This window comes from Mirounga angustirostris, unplaced genomic scaffold (assembly GCF_029215605.1).
Source record: "Mirounga angustirostris isolate CCGP_5_RB_7025 unplaced genomic scaffold, mMirAng1.0.hap1 SCAF_12, whole genome shotgun sequence".
In the NCBI taxonomy this organism is placed as follows: domain Eukaryota; kingdom Metazoa; phylum Chordata; class Mammalia; order Carnivora; family Phocidae; genus Mirounga; species Mirounga angustirostris.
The window spans coordinates 50544632-50566623 of record NW_026991720.1 but is presented as its reverse complement, the minus strand read 5'-3'; the positions used below and the strand labels follow the sequence as shown (position 1 = coordinate 50566623).

At 37.3% G+C, this 21992-nt stretch overlaps 1 protein-coding gene and 1 pseudogene across 4 annotated transcripts in view; one reads left to right on the top strand and one right to left on the bottom strand.

The window, feature by feature from the left end:
* The window catches only part of PALS2 (protein associated with LIN7 2, MAGUK p55 family member), a 132206-nt gene that overhangs the window by 36443 nt on the left and 73771 nt on the right, over positions 1–21992 (top strand). For 2 of the 4 annotated variants that reach the window (XM_064575155.1, XM_064575156.1), the window contains exon 2: positions 16927–17048. In XM_064575155.1, the coding sequence (XP_064431225.1) occupies positions 16932–17048 (117 nt within the window). In that variant the 5' untranslated portion in view covers positions 16927–16931. The remainder of the gene's footprint in view (positions 1–16926; positions 17049–21992) is intronic. The other 2 variants (XM_064575154.1, XM_064575157.1) reach the window with 1 other exon arrangement.
* LOC123840794 (protein C1orf43 homolog) lies at positions 5433–6081 on the bottom strand (annotated as a pseudogene).

The following is a 21992-nucleotide window of genomic DNA, read 5'->3' as shown; positions in this document are numbered from 1 at the left end:
CTTATGAAAACTTAACATACCTGTCATATTTTCAATGGCAAATCTAGTTTGTTGAGTCAAATGGGAATGAATGTACCACCAAATGTGGTTACAAAGGATTTTTTATATTACAATAGGCTCAAGGCCTAATTTATTAAGAATAATTCATTTAATTAGCTATAGTTCTAAAACCTGGCAGAAATGCTTACATAAAACAATTCTAAAGAGCTTTTGGGACAATATAGGTGGGTAAGTACCGTTTATTTTATTATATTTGCCTTATGTACTGAATTATATTATAGAAAGTTAGAAATATATTTATATGTAAGAAGAATTACTGAAAGCCATTTTAGTAGACTAAGCATTGAAGGAAAACACTTCAGTCTTTATGGTTTATTATATAATTTGTATAAAGTTGCTAGCTTTAAGATTACTGCTTTGTAAACTACACCATATTTTGCTAATTCCAAGTATTGTTCAGATGTTTATGAAATAACAATATATAATTTAAAACTGTTCTTGATTTTAGTAAGAGAAAAATATTATATTTTTGTGACTGAAACTGTATTGTGAAGAAATTAGGATGTACCAGACTGTGGGCTGGTTGCTGGGAATATAGGTTTGAACAAGACAGATATAATTTCTATGCTTATCAGACTTAGAGTTTAGAAAAGAATAATACAGGGGCACCTGGGTGGCTCAGTTGGTTAAGCAACTGCCTTCGGCTCAGGGCATGATTCTGGAGTCCCGGGATCAAGTCCCACATCAGGCTCCCTGCTCAGCAGGGAGTCTGCTTCTCCCTCTGACCCTCCCGCACTCATGCTCTCTCTCTCCCATTCTCTCTCTCAGATAAATAAATAAAGCCTTTTAAAAAAAAGAAATAAAAAAAAAGAATAATACATTAAACAAATACCAAAATAATTATAGGTTTATCAGAGTCATAATGTATAGAATACTATGAAAATATATATTAGGAGAATTTATCCTAATCGGGGCATAGAAATTCTGTTCCTGAAGGATAAGTATGAATTAGGTACACAAAAGTGGTTGTGCATATTTGGTGGTAAATGGAGGGAGGACTTGGCATCAGGACAGGGATTAGATTGAAATAACTAAAGCTGTAAAAGGTGGTGCAGATTGAATCTAGCATTGTATTGAAATGGCTTATGGGCCATGAAATCTACATTTCAATTACTTACATACACACATGCATGAGAGGCTATTCTAGTCTGGGAAAGAAATGATGATGGCTAAGACTCATGAGGGGGATGGAATGAAATTGGATTCCACAAATATTTAGGAGGTAGAATCTACCTTTGCTCTAAGTTAGTTTCTTTTTCTACTGTTCCAAATATTTTTGCTATTTTTTTTGTCCAGTTTTTTCCTCTTTATTTTTGTGGGGCTATATCTTTATTAATACTATGCTACTGTTTTAATAGAGGTTCTGAAGGGCAAGAATATAAGCTCAAGTAGTCATTCTGCCATATTTAACTAAACCCAAACTGATTTGAAATGTCACCTTTAACATATATTAAATCCTGGTTAGCTCCTGTCCTTTAAGATTTGTCTGTTGCCGTGTCAATACTGCACTATTTTAATTTATACTGTTTTTTATATTTGATAACACAGGTACCTCCTTTATATTTGTGTTTTTTCCTAAAATTATTGGCTAGTTTTACCCATTTTCTCTTTCAAGTAAATTTTGGAATAGCTTTACAAAAAATCCTGTTGGGATTTTTATTAGGATTTATTCATTTTTTTTAAAGAATAATTTGGAGAGAATTCATATTTTTATAGTACTGAGTCTTCCTATCTCAGAACATAGTCTCTTCATTTATTTATTTTAAATGTTCTTTATTATATTTTATAGTTTTTCTCATACCTATCTGGAAGAACATTTTTATTTTAGCATTATTTTTTACTTGTAGATCTTGTTGCTATTGTGAATGGGGTATCTTTTCTTTTTTTCCAGCAATGATGTTTTTTAACTGGTTATAATTATTATTTAGGAAAGTTTCTTTTTTTCTTTATTGCTCTTTTGTCTAGTCACTTAGCCAAATTCTTTTAGCTAACTTGAATAATTTTTCAGCTGATTCCTTGAGACTTTTCCAAGTAGATAATTATCATCAGTGGCTTTATATATTTATTATTATTTTTTTAACATTCATCTATGGGGTTTTTAACATTTGATCACAACTTTCAGTATAAGGGCACCTGGGTGGCTTACTTGGTTAAAGCGTCTGACTCTTGATTTTGGCTCAGGTCATGATCTTAGGGTCATGAGATTGATCCCCATATTGGGCTCTATACTCAGTGGGGAGTCTGCTGGAGATTCTCTCCCTCTGCTTCCCCTCCCCCACCCCAGTAAAGAAACAAATCTTAAAAAAAAAAAAAAAAAACCTTTCAATATAGTTTTGAAAAGTAGTGGTCTTGGTGTTCTGGTCTTGTCCCTGGCTTTAATGTAAAGCTTTTCCCTTTTCTTTATAAGTATGATGTTTCATATAGACGCTGGTATAAAATGACTGTTTTCCTTCTATTCTTACTATGGTATGATTTTTCCATTAGGATTCAATTTTGAATTTTATTTGATGTACTGTATTCAAAGCATTGAGATGATAGGATTTTTTTCTTATACTGTGATAATATATTAAATTACATTATATATTTCTTAATGTCAAATCATTTTTACATAACTAGGATAAACTCTACTTGGCCATTGTTATTTTTTAAGACGTTAGATTCAATTTGCTAATATGTTTTTTAAGATATTTGCCTATATGCTCATAAGTGAGTTTAATATATAATTTTCTTTTTTTATTGAGTTTTGAAATCTGCATAGAAGTTGGAATGCTTTCAATCTTTTCTATGTTTTCTTTTAAAAATGTGAAGTAGCTCTTTCTTGAAGGTTTGATAGAATTTCTTTTTTTTTTTTTTAAAGATTTTATTATTTTTAAGTACTCTTTACACCCAACATGGGGCTCGAACTTATAACCCGAGATCAACAGTTGTATGCTCTACCAACTGAGCCAGTCAGGAGCCCCTGGTAGAATTTATTCTTAAATCTTTCCTGGACTAGTGTCTTTTTTAAGAAGGTAGATCTTTGAAAACTTCTTCAATTTCTTCTTTTATGATCTATTTCTATCTCCTAAACTTTAGTAGTTGACATTTTCCTAGAAACGCTCTACTTGACTAGATTTTAAACATAAAGTTGTTTATTACATTCTTTTTAATCTTCTTTATGACTGCAGTTATTTCTTGTTGCATCCCTGATGTTACTTGTGCCTTTTTTTAATCAGACTAGCCAAGCATTTATCTATTTTTATTGGTCTTTTGAGAGAGCCAGCTTATTGATCAAATTATGCTTTTATTTTTTTTTTATTTCTGCTTTCGCTTTTATTAATTCCTTATTTATGAATTTCCCATCACCTTGTAAATTTTGGTCTTTTGTGATCCACAGCAGTTCTTTTATATTTCTCATTGAGGAAATTTTCTAGTGGGAGAATTTTTCAGTTTGATCTTCTTGCACATTATAATTTAATCTTTTTTCTTTCTTTTGCTCTTTCTTTCCTTTTTCTCCCCCTCCCCCATTCCAGTAATTTTGTTTCATTGGCAGTTAATACTTCCGTTTGTTGAATTTGGTGAATCATAGTCATGCTACTAGTTTTCATAAGTGCTCGATGATTCTTTGATTTGTAAATGAACAATTTAGATTAAGTATATTAATTTTTCTCTCATATAAGAATACCATTTATATATGTCATTTAACCTAGCTTCTTAATAAAGAGTCAGTCCTACAGTGATCATTATGGAGGAGGAGTGGAACTTGCAGGAAACTTACCTTCTGAGTTTTGGGATTTTCTTTTCTTCCTGGAAATCTCTGAGTAAATGGGGACATTTTGCTTCTCTGGCACTACAGAGAGCTTCCTATCTTATATATTAAGCTTTTACATATACTGGAGTTGATAAATTTAGTTTATGTTTAATATGTTATAGGGTTAATCTCATAACTCTAATTTTCTCATTTTTTTTTCATATGTTCTTAGGATAATTTTGTTGAAAAGAACAATTGCATTTTTTGAGTAGTTCATGTTATGAGGTAACGAATGAAGTTAGACCAGTGAATTGATTTATTTTTTTATTTTTAAAGATTTTATTTATTTGAGAGAGAATGAGATAGAGGATGAGAGGGGGGAGGGTCAGAGGGAGAAGCAGACTCCCTGCTGAGCAAGGAGTCTGATGCGGGACTCGATCCTGGGACTCCAGGATCATGACCTGAGCCGAAGGCAGTCGCTTAACCAACTGAGCCACCCAGGTGCCCCAGTGAATTGATTTAGAGGAAACCATTCCTTCACACTGCCCCATAGCATCCCAATACATGAGGGACAAAGGGATTATGCCCAGTCAGAATGTTACTCATTTTGTTCATGACAGAGTATGGAATGAAAGTGTCAGAGCAGAGCCTTGCATGTCAGGGAAGTTATGTTAGTGTTTCCATATCCTGGTGTAACTGGAGCAGCAGGGTAGGTTGTTCTATATACACCTACTGCCTCACCAATTTCCCCACCAGTTCCTGTCTGCCTTTCCTACTAATCAACTCTGAGATGCCCCAAACCCAGATGGTCCCATTCAGCCATGTAAAAAGGGTAAGACATGGATGAGGCCAAATCCCCTCATCCCAACTCTCACCTTTGGGATTAAATAGCATGGAATAGGGCAGGTAAAATATCAAAACCAAGAAGAAAAAAAAGCAAGGATTTTTAAGGAAGCTTTGACAGGAATGTTAAGAATAACATCTGAATTCAACTCCAGAAAAAAACTGCTATCAGGGGAAAACGAAGTCTTAGTGACTGTTCTGAAACTGCCCATAAGAAGGGGTTGGGGATCTGATGAGCGTCGGCATCAGGCGCCTTAACCCAGCATTTGGTTCATCCCGCAGCGCCAGTTCTGCTTACCAAAAGCGGTCCACTAGGCACTCGTATTCCACACCTGGCTCCACGCCAGTGAGCAGGGTTTCTTACCCATTTAAAGCTGGAGAATAGGTTGAGATCGTTTCGGCCCCAAGACTTCTAATCATTCGATTTACCAGATAAAACTGTGGGTTCACGTGCAAGAGCGCCAGCTATCCTGAGGGAAACTAGATGGTTCAATTAGTCTTTCGCCCCTATACCCAGGTTGGACGACTGATTTGCACATCAGGACCGCTACGGACCTCCACCAGAGTTGGCTGGGGAATGATCCTTTAGGCATGAGCTGTAGAAGCCTTGGACTCAATGAGGCTTTGGCTGGGCCAGCCTGTATCTGCTGGGTAAGCACACTGCAGTCTGTCTGGCTCAGTCTTCAGCAAGAGTCCTTCAGCTCCATCACAGAGTACTCCACAGTTTGTTACAGTGTCCTTAAAGCTCTTCAAGGAGGTGCTTGGCATGTTTACTCTTCTACCTGGAGGGGGAGGTATGTTACCTGATGGTTGCTGGAGAGACTTTAGGAGATTGGGTTTGGTCTCCAGCTACTGACTGTTGTTGCTGAGAGCTCCCACTCTGTGCCTTGGCCATGGTGGCAAGCTTGGTCAGGGACTCCTGATATAACAATACTCTGTCTAGCTACAGACCCCTGTCCCATACTGGGCCATCTCAGCCATCCAGCAGGGATAGGGTATAGTGAGAGCTTTGAGTGCCCCTTGAAAGGAGTACTAGTGATTCAAAGATCTAGCAGCTAGGGGTGGAAGTTCTTGCCCATAAAGGAACAGGGATGCCATCCTCTACTTGAAATGGGATCTCAGGGGCATGGATGACATCCAGAACTTTCATCCTAGACAGTTGTAACAATTATGATTTCCCTGGGTATCCAGCTGTAGCAGCCTTGCATCGCCATCCCCAAGGAGCTGGGGTTCATACCAGATATCCTAAAGCTTGAATAGTAGAATATCAATCTCCTCTTTGAAGTCTTTGGGGGCATGGGTCACAAAGGGACATGAGATCCCCTTCAAGATTTCCTTGTAAAACACATGATTTGCTTTTTCCTAAAACTAAATAGCAGTGCATATACCAGATTCCTATAGACATTCACCAGCACAATGTTGCCCTTGGACAGCAAGTTACTGCCAGATTCTATGACCTCCCCAACTTGTGCAGAACTGCATTGGTTTTTCCCTGCTCCCCTGCCTCCTCAGCCCAGGTTCCTTGAAGCTCCCTGGCCATTACCTTAATGGGGGAAGAACAAGCCAGACCTGTCCTGAAAACATGTGGGAGGGTTTATTGTAGTTTGATTAGAACTCCATTAAATGGGGGCGGAGCAAGATGGCAGAGGAGTAGGAGACCTGGATTTCATCTGGTCTCAGGAATTCAGCTGGATAGGGATCAAACCATTCTGAACAACTTCAAACTCAACAGGAGATCAAAGAAAATAGCAACAACTCTCTGAACAGAAAAGCGACCACTTTCTGGAAGGTAGGACGTGTGGAGAAGTGAATCCGAGGCAATATTCGGGAGGATAGATGGCGGGGGAGGGGCCTCCGTCGGCCGCTTCTGGCAAGTGATAGAGCCGTGGAGCACAAAATCGGAACTTTTAGAAGTCGGCTCTGTTGAGGGACGTCGCTCTAGTGGCTAAGCGGGGGGGTGGAACCCTCACGGGACAGTGTGGTCTCAGGACCCTCGGGGTCACAGAAAGACAGAGGGTGCCTGAGTGCGGCAGAGCTCCCAGGTACCGGAGCAGGGAAGCCAGCTGCAGAGACGGAGCCGAGGAGTGGGCTCTCAGCTCGGGGTTGCCATAAACCGTGATCCGCGGCACAGTCGTGCCACTGCTCCTCCAGCAGGGACCCAACAAGCGGCAGATCCGGGGAAACTCCCCTTCCTCCCTCGGGAGGAGCAGTGTGGGAGCGCACCGCAGGGATCTCCTGGGCTTGGGGACTCCACAGCAGGTCACGTGCCAGAGATAGAAATGCTCGGTCACAGGCCGGGTGAGCATGGAGTGCAGCCGGAGACCGGGGAGCCGGGAGTGACTGACGGCTTTTCTCTGGGGGCTCACTGAGGAGCGGGACTCTGAGTTCTGGGCTTCTCCAGGGCAGAGATTGGGAGGCTGCCATTTTCACTCTCATCCTCCAAAGCTCTACGGAAAGCTTGCAGGGAACAAAAGCTCCCGAGAGCAAACCCGAGCAGATTACTTAGCCTGGACCGGCAAGGGTGGGGCAATTCCGCCTCCAGCAAAGACATTTGGCAACCACGGCAACAGGCCCCTCCCCCAGAAGATCAGTGAGAACAGCCAGCCAAGACCAAGTTTACCGATCAATGAGAATGGCAGAACTCCAGCGCTAGGGGAATAATGCACATAGAATCCATGGCTTTTTTACCATGATTCTTTAGTCTTTCAAAGTTAATTTTTTTTTTAACTGTCTTTTTTTTTTTTTCCCTTTTTCAGCCAACATCTTATCAATCCCTTTTTTAAAAATCATTTTTATTTTTCATTTTTATACTCATATTCTATCCCTTCATAGTAGTTACCTATATTTTTGGCATACATATATATTGTTCTCTCTTTAAAATTTTGAGATAGTTTCTTCTAACAGATCAAAATATACCTTAAATCTCTGGTGTATGGTTTTTTTCTACTCTCCTGCCTGATCACATTCTCTCCGTTGTTTTTTTTTTTTAATCCTTTTTTCAAACAACTTCTTATCAATTCCTTTTATAAAATGTTTTATAATTTTCATCTTTACAGTCATATTCCATCCCTTCATCATATCAACCCTTATTTTGTACATATATAAGTTTTTCTTTCTTTAAAATTTTGGGAGGCACTTCAAACAGACCAACATAACCCAAAATCTAGTGTGTGGCACTCATCTATGTACCAGCCTGATCATATTTGATCATATTCTGTTTTTTTTTTTTGTTTTGTTCTGTTTTTGTTTGTTTTTATCTTTATCTTTTTTCTTTTTCTTTTTCTTTTTTCTCTCTTTCCCTTTCTTTTACCCCGGCTTCAGGTCTTTTCTGATTTGTTTAGAGTATATTTTCTGGGAACGTTGTTACCCTGTTAGCATTTTGTTCTCATTAATCTACTCTCCTCTGGACAAAATGACAAGATGGAAAAAATCACCTCAACAAAAAGAACAAGAGGCAGTACCGACTGCCAGGGACCTACTCAATAGGGACATTAGTACGATGTCAGATCTAGAGTTCAGAATCATCACTTTAAAGATACTAGCTGGGCTTGAAAAAAGCATGGAAGTTATTAGAGAAACGCTTTCTGGAGAAATAAAAGAACTAAAATCTAACCAAGTTGAAATAAAAAAAGCTATTAATGAGGTGCAATCAAAAATGGGGGTGTTAACTGCTAGGATAAATGAGGTAGAAGAGAGAATCAGTGAGATAGAAGACCAAATGATGGAAAATAAAGAAGCTGAGAAAAAGATAAACAACTACTGGATCACGAGGGCAGAATTCAAGAGATAAGCGATACCATAAGACGAAACAATATTAGAATAATTGGGATCCCAGAAGAAGAAGAAAGAGAGAAAGGGGCAGAAGGTATATTGGAGCAAATTATAGCAGAGAACTTCCCTAATTTGGGGAAGGAAACAGGCATCAAAATCCAGGAAGCACAGAGAACCCCTCTCAAAATCAATAAAAATAGGTCAACACCCCAACATCTAGTAGTAAAACTTAACGAGTCTCAGAGACAAAGAGAAAATCCTGAAAGCAGCTCGGGAGAAGAGATATGTAACCTACAGTGGTAGAAACATTAGATTGGCAACAGACCTATCCACAGAGACCTGGCAGGCCAGAAAGGACTGGCAGGATATATTCAGAGCACTAAATGAGAAAAATATGCAGCCAAGAATACTCTATCCAGCTAGGCTGTCATTGAAAATTGAAGGAGAGATAAAAAGCTTCCAGGACAAATAAAAACTAAAGGAATTTGCAAACACGAAACCAGCTCTACAAGAAATCTTGAAAGGGGTCCTCTAAGCAAAGAGAGAGCCTAAAAGCAACGTAGACCAGAAAGGAAAACAGACAATATACGGTAACAGTCATCTTAACAGGCAATACAATGGCACTAAATTCCTATCTTTCAATAGTTACCCTGAATGTAAATGGGCTAAATGCCCCAATCAAATGACACAGGCTATCAGATTGGATTAAAAAACAAGACCCATCGATATGCTGTCTGCAAGAGACTCATTTTAGACCCAAAGACACCCCCAGATTTAAAGTGAGGGGGTGGAAAACCATTTACCATGCTAATGGACACCAAAAGAAAGCTGGGGTGGCAATCCTTATATCAGACAAATTAGATTTTAAGCCAAGGACTGTAATAAGAGATGAGGAAGGACACTATATCATACTTAAAGGGTCTGCCCAACAAGAAGATCTAACAATTGTAAATATCTATGCTCCTAACATGGGAGCAGCCAATTATATAAGGCAATTAATAACAAAAGCAAAGAAACACATTGACTACAATAATAGTGGGGGACTTTAACCCCCCCCTCACTGAAATGGACAGATCGTCTAAGCAAAAGATCAACAAGGAAATAGAGACTTTAAGTGACACACTGGAACAAATGGACTTCACAGACATATTCAGAACATTCCATCCCAAAGCAGCAGAATACACATTCTTCTCTAGTGCCCATAGAACATTCTCCAGAATCGATCACATCCTCTGTCATAAATCAGGTCTCAACCGGTACGAAAAGATTGGGATCATTCCCTGCCTATTTTCAGACCACAATGCTTTGAAACTAGAACTCAATCACAAGAGGAAAGTTGGAAAGAACTCAAATACATGGAGGCTAAAGAGCATCCTACTAAAGAATGAATGGGCCAACCAGGAAATTAAAGAAGAATTAAAGAAATTCATGGAAACCAATGAAAATGAAAACACAACTGTGCAAAATCTTTGGGATGTAGCAAAGGCAGTCCTAAGAGGAAAGTATATAGCAATACAAGCCTTTCTCAAGAAACAAGAAAGGTCTCAAGTACACAACCTAACCCTACACCTAAAGGAGCTGGAGAAAGAACAGCAAATAAAGCCTAAACCCAGCAGGAGAAGAGAAATAATAAAGATCAGAGCAGAAATCAATGAAATAGAAACCAAAAGAACAGTAGAACAGATCAACGAAACTAGGAGCTGGTTCTTTGAAAGAATTAACAAGATTGATAAACCCCTGGCCAGACTTATCAAAAAGAAAAGAGAAATGACCCAAATCAACAAAATCATGAATGAAAGAGGAGAGATCACAACCAACACCAAAGAAATACAAACAATTATAAGAACGTATTATGAGCAACTCTATGCCAGCAAATTTGATAACCTGGAAGAAATGGAGGCATTCCTAGAGATGTATCAACTACCAAAACTGAACCAGGAAGAAATAGAAAACCTGAACAGACCTATAACCACTAAGGAAATTGAAGCAGTCATCAAAAATCTCCCATCAAACAAAAGCCCAGGGCCAGATGGCTTCCCAGGGGAATTCTACCAAACATTTAAAGAAGAATTAGTACCTATTCTTCTGAAACTGTTCCAAAAAACAGAAACGGAAGGAAAACTTCCAGACTCATTCTATGAGGCCACCATTACCTTGATCCCCAAACCAGACAAAGACCCCATCAAAAAGGAGAATTACAGACCAATATCCCTGATGAACATGGATGGAAAAATTCTCACCAAAATATTAGCCAATAGGATCCAACAGTACATTAAGAGGATTATTCACCATGACCAAGTGGGATTTATCCCTGGGCTTCAAGGTTGGTTCAGCATCCGCAAATTAATCAACGTGATACAATACATTAACAAAAGAAAGAACAAGAATCCTATGATCCTCTCAATAGATGCAGAAAAAGCATTTGACAAAGTACAGCATCCTTTCTTGATCAAAACTCTTCAGAGTATAGGCATAGAGGGTACATACCTCAATATCATAAAAGCCATCTATGAAAAACCTACAGCGAATATCATTCTCAATGGGGAAAAACTAAGAGCTTTCCCCCTAAGGTCAGGAACGTGGCAGGGATGTCCACTATCACCACTGCTATTCAACATAGTATTAGAAGTCCTAGCCACAGCAATCAGACAACAAAAAAATAAAAGGCATTCGAATTGGCAAAGAAGAAGTCAAACTCTCACTCTTTGCAGATGATATGATACTTTATGTGGAAAACCCCAAAGACTCCACCCCAAAACTGCTAGAACTCATACAGGAATTCAGTAAAGTGGCAGGATATAAAATCAATGCACAGAAATCAGTGGCATTCCTATACACCAACAACAAGACAGAAGAAAGAGAAATTAAGGAGTCGATCCCATTTACAATTGCACCCAAAACCATAAGATACCTAGGAATAAATCTAACCAAAGAGACAAAGGATCTGCACTCAGAAAACTATAAAATACTCATGAAAGAAATTGAGGAAGACACAAAGAAATGGAAAAACGTTCCATGCTCCTGGATTGGAAGAACAAATATTGTGAAGATGTCAGTGCTACCTAGAGCAATCTACACATTCAATGCAATCCCCATCAAAATACCATCCACTTTTTTCAAAGAAATGGAACAAATAATCCTAAAATTTGTATGGAACCAGAAAAGACCCCGAATAGCCAGAGGAACGTTGAAAAAGAAAAGAAAAGCAAAGCTGGTGGCATCACAATTTTGGACTTCCAGCTCTATTATAAAGCTGTCATCATCAAGACCGTATGGCACTGGCACAAAAACAGACACATAGATCAGTGGAACAGAATAGAGAGTCCAGAAATGGACCCTCAACTCTATGGTCAACTAATCTTTGACAAAGCAGGAAAGAATGTCCAATGGAAAAAAGTCTCTTCAACAAATGGTGTTGGGAAAATTGGACAGCCACATGCAGAAGAATGAAACTGGACCATTTCCTTATACCACACACAAAAATAGACTCCAAATGGTTGAAAGACCTCAATGTGAGACAGGAGTCCATCCAAATCCTAAAGGAGAACACAGGCAGCAACCTCTTCGACCTCAGCCAGAGCAACTTCTTCCTAGAAACATCGCCAAAGGCAAGGGAAGCAAGGGCAAAAATGAACTATTGGGACTTCATCAAGATAAAAAGCTTTTGCACAGCAGAAGAAACAGTCAACAGAACCAAAAGACAATAGACAGAATGGGAGAAGATATTTGCAAATGACATATGGGATAAAAGGCTAGTATCCAAAATCTATAAAGAACTTATCAAACTCAACACCCAAAGAACAAAGAATCCAATCAAGAAATGGGCAGAAGACATGAACAGACATTTTTCCAAAGAAATCCAGATGGCGAACAGACACATGAAAAAGTGCTCACCATCGCTCGGCATGAGGGAAATCCAAACCAAAACCTCAATGAGATACCACCTCACACCAGTCAGAATGGCTAAAATTAACAAGTCAGGAAACGACAGATGTTGGCGGGGATGCGGAGAAAGGGGAACCCTCCTACACTGTTGGTGGGAATGCAAGCTGGTGCAGCCACTCTGGAAAACAGTATGGAGGTTCCTCAAAAAGTTGAAAATAGAGCTACCATACGATCCAGTAATTGCACTACTGGATATTTACCCCAAAGATACAAATGTAGGGATCCGAAGGGGTACGTGCACTCCTATGTTCATAGCAGCAATGTCCACAATAGCCAAACTGTGGAAAGAGTGAAGAAGTCCATCGACAGATGAATGGATAAAGAAGATGTGGTATATATATACAATGGAATATTATGCAGCCATCAGAAGGAATGAGATCTTGCCATTTGCAACGACGTGGATGGAACTGGAGGGTATTATGCCGAGCGAAATAAGTCAATCAGAGAAAGACATGTATCATATGACCTCACTGATACGAGGAATTCTTAATCTCAGGAAACAAACTGAGAGTTGCTGGAGTGGGGGGTGGAATGGGAGGGATGGCGTGAGTGGGTGGTGGACACTGGGGAGGGTATGTGCTCTGGTAAGCGCTGTGAATTGTGCAAGACTGATGAATCTCAGATCTGTACCTCTGAAACAAATAATGCAATATATGTTAAGAAAAAGAAAAAGAGGGTAGCAGGAGGGGAAGGATGAAGTGGGGGGAATCGGGGGGACGAACCATGAGAGACGATGCACTCTGAAAAACAAACTGAGGGTTCTATAGGGGAAGGGGGTGGGAGAATGGGTTAACCTGGTTTTGGGTATTAGGGAGGGCATGTTCTGCATGGAGAACTGGGTGTTATGCACAAACAATGAATCATGGAATACTACATCTAAAACTAATGATGTATGGTGATTAACATAACAATAAAATTTTTTTAAAAAAACGAACTCCATTAAATGTACCAATTAATTTGGGAATGCTTGGCAACTTTATAATATTCAAGATCCCTTTTCCAGAACATCGGATATTTGACAGACTTATCAGTGTTTAATTAAATTTCATATAATCAAGAATGAATAACAATTTTTTAAGATCTTTAAAATAACCCAGGGTATATTTTACAATCTCCACCACTTTTCTTCCCACTTAATTAAGCACCAGTATAAAAATTTAAGTACCTCAAGAACCGGTATAGAAGGTACATTTTAAAAAGATTTTCAGTGTAACCATTTGGTGATATTAAATTATTATTTTATTAGTTTGCAAACAATATTTTGGTTACATTGTTTAATAAGAGCCCTAATCTTTTAGACAGATACACTGAAATGTGATACCTGGGATTTGCTTCAAAGTTATATAGTATAGAGAGTATATAGGAATATGAAACAAGATTTGCCGTGAGTAGCTAGTTGTTAGAGCTGATAGTTATTGGGTTCATTATGTTATTTTCTCTCCCTTTATAAATGTTTGGAATTATTCATAATGAAAGTTAAAAATAAAGACAAATCGAGAACATGAAAGAAAAACATCATGGAAGTAGAGCTAACTAGTTACAGGATAAAAATATTTCTCAAGATTATTGATTCTGTTGTTCTCTACCCACTGAAAGGTACACATTGGACCCCAAACAAAATTATGAAATAGGCTTTGTTTGTATTCTTTATTTCCTGGGTCTCCTTTCTTCATTTTAGCCCAGTATGGGTTTTCCTTCTACTTGTTTTAAGTGCATATTTTTCTCCTGTTCACATCTTTCAGAATTGTCACTCATTTACACAGACTGAATAGGAGGCCTAGAGATGAACCTGTCCAGATTAAAGTACAAGAGAAGAATGCTTTGGGAGGGAGTTCAGGAGTAGTAGTCAGGGAATAGGTCTGATAGAGTGTTGGAAAAATTCTTGAGGATTTGGAAAAATTACAGAAATGTGAAAAGTTTGTTAGAACATTTGGGGGAAAAATGTGTAGGATTCCCATATGTGACTTTATTAAAAATTGCCAGTCTGGAGATAGAGGAAGGTAAAAGCTTAATCCTCTAGTATTCTAACAGAAAATAAAGAAATACTATCTAAAATGGGTAAAAGAAAAAGAAGCAATATTAGCGTATTATTCAGAAATACAGATGTGATTAAATGAAACTATAACAAATTCAAAGTAGTTACTTCTGCAGAGTAATGTAAGTTGGGAGGGAGGAGGACAGTATGGAACAGAGAACTGCCGTATTTCGTTATAAGCCAGTTAGTACAGTCTGGCTTTTAACGTCTATATTTTAATAAAAATTTAAAAATAGTAAAAACTGCGAATTTAGTAGACTTATTCCAAAGAAACATCAAGAGGAGATAAAACTAAAAAAATTAATCTGAATAATATTAATATTATGATATTGAATGTAGTAGGAGTCTAGCTTCACTTTTTTTTTTTTTTTTAAGATTTTATTTATTTATTTGACAGAGAGAGACACAGCAAGAGAGGGAACACAAGCAGGGGGAGAGGGAGAGGGAGAAGCAGGCTTCCCACTGAGCAGGGAGCCCGATGCAGGGCTCGATCCCAGGACCCTGAGATCATGACCTGAGCCGAAGGCAGACGCTTAACAACTGAGCCACCCAGGTGCCCCCTAGCTTCACTCTTTTGCATATTCATATTCTGTTGTCCCAGTACCATTTGTTGAAAAGACTGTTCTTTCCTCTGTTGAATTGTCTTGCGACCCTTGTTGAAAGTCAGTTGACCTTAAATAGATATATAGGTTTTATTTTTGGACTGTAAGTTGTTTTTTGTTTTTTGGGTTTTTTTTTTTTTTTTTCAGATTTATTTGTTTTATTAAAGAGAGTGGGGGGAGGGGCAGAGGGAGAGAATCTTCAAGCCAACTCCCTGCTGAGTGTGGAGCCTGATACAGGGCTTGGTCCCATGACCATAAGCTCATGACTTGAGCTGAAAGCAAGAGTCCAGTGTTTAACAGACTGAGCCACTCACGTGCCCCTGGACTCTTAAGTTTTATGTCTCTCTGTATGCTAGTACCACACAGTCCTGATTATTGTAGCTTTTTAGTCAGTTTTGAAATTAAGTATGGGTCCTCTTTGAAGATTGTTTGCCTATTCTGGGTCCACTGCATTTTCCATATGAATTTTGAAATCAGTTTCCCAATTTCTGCAAAAAAGGGGGAGAGGACATTAGAGATTTTGACAGGGATTGCATTAAATCTGTAGATCAGTTTGGGGAGTGTTGCCATCTTAATAGCAGGAAGTCTTCCGATCCATGAATATAGGATATCTTTCTATTTATTTTAGCCTTCTTTAATTCTTTCAGTGATGTTTTATAGTTTCAGTGTATAAATCTTACACTTCTTTTGTTGCATTTATTCCTAATTTATTGTTTTTGATGCTGTTGTAAAAAATGTTTTCATAATTTCATTTTCAGATTATTCATTGCTAGTATTTAGAAATGTTTGATTTTTGTATTTTCAACTTGAATCCTGCAACCTTTTTGAACTCATTCTAGTAATTTTTGTGTGTGTATTCCTTAGCATTTTCTATGTACAAGGTTATGTCATCTGCAGAATGAGATAGTTTTACTTACTGCTTTCCAATGCCATTTATTTCTTGCCTAACTCCCTTGGCTAGAATCTCCACTATAATGTTGAGTAGAAGTGGCAAGAGCGGACATCCTTGCCTTGTTCCTGATCTTATGGAAAGGTATCCAGTCTTTTACCCTTACATATGATATTAGTTATAGATTCTTCATAGATACCTTTCACTGAGTTCAGGAAATTTCCCTTCTATTCCTAGTTTGTTGAATGTTTTTATCATGAAAAGGGTTTGGATTTTGTCCAATGCTTTTTCTGTGCCCATTGAGATACCATGTAGTTGTTTTGTTTTTTTTGTTCTATTAATACAGTGTATTACACAGATCGATTTTCATTTCTTGATGAACTATTTTTGCATTCCTGAGATAATGTGTACTTGGTCATTGTGTACAATCCTTTTCATATATGGCTGGATTCAGTTTGCCAGTATTTCATTAAAGATTTTTGCATCTGTATTTATAAAGGATATTGGCTATAATTTTCTTATGATACCTTCTTGTGGATTTAGTATCAGGATCTCATAGAATAATTGGGAAGTATTCTCTCCTCTATTTTTTTTTTTTTTAAGAGTTTGTGAAGTACTGGTTTTAATTCCTCTTTAAAGTTTGATAGAATTTACCAATGAAAGCATCTGGTTATGGGCTTGTGGGAAGTTTGTTGATTACTAATTCATCTCTTTACTTTTTTATAGGTCTATAAAAATTTTGTATTTTTTGAGTAATGTTTTAAATTTTAAAAATATAAAGCAAGTGTAAAGTGGTAAGTATGTATAAGGTAGTCTGGTAAAGCCCAAATTGTGTATAAAAATGTGTCCTCCTACTTCACGGGAATTCAGTTTGAAACTTACCATTTAACAATTCATTTTTTTAAAACATGACTTTTCGAAAGAGTGTTGTTAATGTCTTTTTATTTGAATTATTTTAAATACATCAAATATTTTGTATTTCATAATGGCTTGAAATTTAAGGGTTTGGTTTTTTTTGTTTGTTTGTTTGTTTTTATTGCTTTTATCTCAGCAGCAATGCAGCAAGTGTTGGATAACCTTACGGAGCTGCCCTCATCTACAGGAGCAGAAGAAATAGACCTAATTTTCCTCAAGGGGATTATGGAGAATCCTATTGTAAAATCACTTGCTAAGGTATAGTGGTTTATTCATAAGCTTACTAAATTATTTTTAAATTGTCTTTACAGAGGTCTTTTCAGATATTGCTGTTTTCAGAACTTAATACGCCTTTGGTGTAGTTAGCAAATAATAATACTTATCACATAATGAAATCTTCATGCACACGAAAATTAGACTACTTTTGCCTTTCCTGCGCTGACTTTAAATACAAGATAAAACAACTCTTAGTTTTAGCCTAACACATTTAAAGTTTTAGGGAAATTTTAACTGAATAGTCATATTATAATAGGACTTATGAAAAGGATCCTGGTACTATCTCCATTTCAGCAACAGCAAAATACTGATGTTCTTCTTTTATATTAGACTGTGTGCCTGTTTTTCATTTTGGTTCTTGACTTCCTCTGTCTAGTACTTTTTGAAATCTTGTTTTCTCTCGGATAACCTTGATATTTCAAGTCTGTTTCTGTAATCAGCTCCCTAGTAGTCTCCTTAACTCGTCTGTAAATATACTTTTACAACTATTCTTAGTCCAGTTTTATTTCACTTACACTATTTCCTGTATTAATTTTTAGAAACATCACTAAAGCCCGGTGTGTTAACTACTTCACAACCGTTCTTCAGCATTCCTTCAAATGATTCTTGCTTTCAGAAACCTGTGCCACATGCCCTCTCTGGCCTTTCCTTCATGGAGTCATCTTGTCTTTCCATTTGCTTTTTGTACTCCCAGTATGTTGATTTCACCCTCTCCCATAATCATTTTTTAACCACAGTCCATTAATTTTTTTTCTTCTCCCTTGTGAAAAATCATACCTTTTACAGACTTTTTCATTTGTAAAAGTGAGCCAGTAATGCAGATTCTTCATTTTATTCACAAACTTAATCATTCTAAGATCACATGATATAAAACCTTTGGCTCCTAAGTAAAAACTAATCTAGTTGTATATCACCCAACTGGAATTTTTATTTTAGTCATTTTTTTTTTAAGATTTATTAGAGAGAGAGGGTGAGTGTGAGCCGTGGGAAGGGGGAGCAGAAGGAGAGGGAGAGAGAATCCTCAGGCAGAGTCCCCTCTGAGCAAAGAGCCTAATGAGGGGCTCCATCCAGGACTCCGAGATCATGACCTGAGCTGAAACCAGGAGTTAGCTGCTTGACCGACTGAGCCACCCAGGTGCCCCAATTTTAGTCATTTTTGATTGCAGTTTTTCCAAAGTTTATCAGATAGTCCTTTATCTTAATAGTAATATTATAGGATATGAATTTACTTTCAAGTTCAAGCTCTTGTCACAAATACCAATTACCATACTCTGTCAAGATAGAGTAATAGTTTCAGGGTCTATTGAAATATGTAGGGGCTATTTAAGCCTGTATTAACTAGCTAACCATTAGCTCTAATTGGTACTTTTTAAAATAGTTTTTGACTCTTCCTTTGATATGATAATGTTGGTAGTCAGTTTTTATCATTAGTATCTATTACACCCATGTCCCCATATTTATTTATCATTGATCTGTAGATTTAGAAACTAGATAATAAGGCATCTTACAGTGTGTTTATAATTCACAGAGGTCTTTAAAATATATTGTTTTGTCTTCACAACAATTTATTGAATTGAAAATCAAAGTAGAAGAATTATTTGTCTAAGGTCACTGTCCTAGTAAATTGACAGAGATGAGGTTTAGACCAGGTTTTCTTTCTTCAGATTCTGTGCTCTTCCTACTATAGCAAAGGTTTTGTGTGTATGTATATTCCTAAAAATTTCTGTGGGTAAAAAATTACTGTTATTCTGGCTTTTGTGCCATTGATATTGGCCTTATTGAGGATTATCTTGTTCATTATTCTCAACAGGTGAAATGGCTGGATGACTTTTAAGCAGCTCAGGTGCTAGTGTAATCTTCTGATGATAAAAATGAAATTAGGGGGCACCTGGGTGGCAAAGTCAGTTAAGTGTCTGACTTGGTTTTGACTCAGGTCATGATCTCAGTGTTGTGAGATTGAGCCCCATGTAGGGCTCAGCATGAAGTCTTCTTGGGATTTCCTCTCCTTCTCCCTCTGCCCCTCCCACGCATGCTCGTGCACTCTCTCTCTCTCTCTCTCAAATAAAATAATCTTTTTTAAAAATGAAATTAAGAACAGAATCAACCAATAGTATCCACCATTCAAAAGCAGCTTCTCAATAAATAGAATCAATGATAGCTTAGTATTCTAACAGTGAAAGAAAAGAAATCCCAAGAGGAAAGGAAGACTTCTACTTCCAAGAAAGAGATATTGAGTCACAGCAGGCCGACACTCCCAGTACAACAAGTAGAGAAAAATGGTTAAGTTACTGAGGAAACAGAGGCATATGTTGCTAGACACAGGGAGAGACAGGAACATGTGACTAATAATCATGAGAAAAATAACAGAAGCAGTTCTATAGATGATCCTTTATTATTAGAGTTTATAAACAAATATTTTAAAATGTATTAAAATATTTTAAAAGAAGAGAAAATGAAGACATTTAAAATATTACTAGAAAATAGAATCAAAATTAGAATCAAAATCAATCAAGTGGTCATTTGTTCTGTCTTTTAGATTCCACATATAAGTGAAATCGTGTGGCATTTGTCTTTGTCTGACTTACTTTACTTAGCATAATACCCCTTAGGCCCATCCATATTTTGCAAATGGCAAGATCTCATTCTTTTTTTATGGACGAATAATATTCCATTGTGTATGTGTATGTATATATCTATGTGTATAAATACACATGTACCACATCATCTTTTTTTAAAGATTTTATTTATTTAGAGAGAAAGAGAGCGTGTGTGCATGAGCAGGGACAGAGTGGGGGTGGGGGAGCAGAAGGGGAGGGAGAGGGAGAGAATCTTAAGCCAACTCTGCACTGCGCCAGGGCAGGGCTCCGTCCCACAACCCTGAGATCATGACCTGAGCCAAAACCAAGAGTCAGGCACTTAACCAACTTAGCCACCCAGGTGCCCCCCATCATCTTTTTAAAACATTTTTCTTTTGAAATATAGTTGACACACAATGTTACATTAGTTTCCGGTGTACAACACAGTGATTGGACAGATGTCTACATTATGCTGTGCTCACCACTAGTGCAGCTACCATCTGTCACCATATAACACTATTTCAGTACTGTTGGCTCTTTTCCCATGCTGCACCTTTTGTCCACATGACTTATTCCATAATTGGAAGTCTGTATCTCCCTCTCCCCTTCAACTGTTTTGCCCATCCTTCCACCTACTTCTCCTCTGGCAATCATCAGTTTGTTCTCTGTATTTATGGGTCTGTTTCTGTTTTTTGTTTATTTTGTTTTTCAGATTCTACATGGAGGTGAAATCATACAGTATTTGTCTTTGTCTGACTTATTTCACTTAGCGTAATACCCTCTAGGTGCATCCATATTTTGCAAATGGCAAGATCTCATTCTTTTTTTATGGCTGAGTGATATTCCGTTGTATATATACCACATCTTCTTTATTGATTAATCTATCAGTGACGTTTGGGCTGCCTCCATATCTTGGCTATTGTAAATAATGCTGGAATAAACATAGGGGTGCATATATCTTTTTGAATTAGCACATTTGTTTTCTTTAGGTAAATACCCAGTAGTGGAATTGCTAGATTATGTGGTATTTCTGTTAATTTTGTGAGGGACCTCCATACTGTTTTCCACAGTGGCTGCATCCCATTTGCATTCCCACCAGCAGTGTACAAGGATTCCTTTTTCTTCACATCCTTGCCAACACTTATTTCTTGTCTTTTGCTTCTAGTCATTTTGATAGGTGTAAGGTGATATCTCATTGTGGTTTTGATTTGCATTTTCTTGATGATTAGTGAGGTTGAGCATCTTTTCATATGTCTATTGGCCATCTGTGTGTCATCTTTGGAAAAATGTCTATTAAAGTCCTGCCCTTTTTTAAATCAGGTTATTTGGGGTTTTTTTGGTGTTGAGTTATAAGAGTTCTTTATATATTTTCCATATTAATCCCTATAGGATATATCATTTGCAGATATCTTCTCCCACTCAGCAGGTTTCCTTGTCATTTTGTTGATGGTTTCAACAAAGGAACTGCAATAGTTTTTACTTTGGTGTAGTCCCAATATACCACATCGTCTTTATTCATTCATCTGTCAATGGACACTTGAGTTGCTTCCATATCTTGGCTTGTTTAAGTAGTACTGCAAACAAACAGATTCTTAAATATAGAGAACAAACTGCTGATTGCTGGAGGGGCAGTGGGTAAGGGATGTGTGAAATGGATAAGGGAGATTAAGAGGTACAAATTTCAGTTGTAAAAAAAAAATAGTCTTGGAGATTAAAAGCTTAGGGAATATAGTCAGTGATATTGAAATAATGTATAATGACAGGTGGTGACTGTACTTATCATGGTGAGCACTGAGTAATGTGTAGATTTGTTAAATCAATGTATGCCTGTAATTAATGTAACACTATGTTAGTTATATTTTAAAAAACAATGAAATGGATATTCAAGGACTCAAAAATATATCTGAATTAAAAGCTCATTTGATGGGGTTAATAGATTAAACATTGCAGAGAAGGGGATCCATGAATTTGAAACAGTCCAGTAGTAAGTATCCAAACTGAAAATCAGAACAAGAATGGAACATAAAGGAGAGAGAATAGGAGGAATACTCAAAAAGTTTGATATACATGTAATTGGTATCCCAGAAAGAGAAAAGGGGGAAATGGGACAGAAGAAATAGTTGAAGAGACATAGCCAAAAATTTTCAAAACTGATGAACAGCATCAACTGATGATCCAAGAAGCAAAGTGAACCCTCCTGCAAGAGAAATATAAAGAAAAACATTATTTGGAACAACACAGTCAAATTCCTGAAAATCCAAGACAGAGTGAATATTTGTAAATTAGAGAAGAATACTTTTAAAGAGAAACAATAAGACTAATGGTTAGCAATAAAACAGGAACTATATAT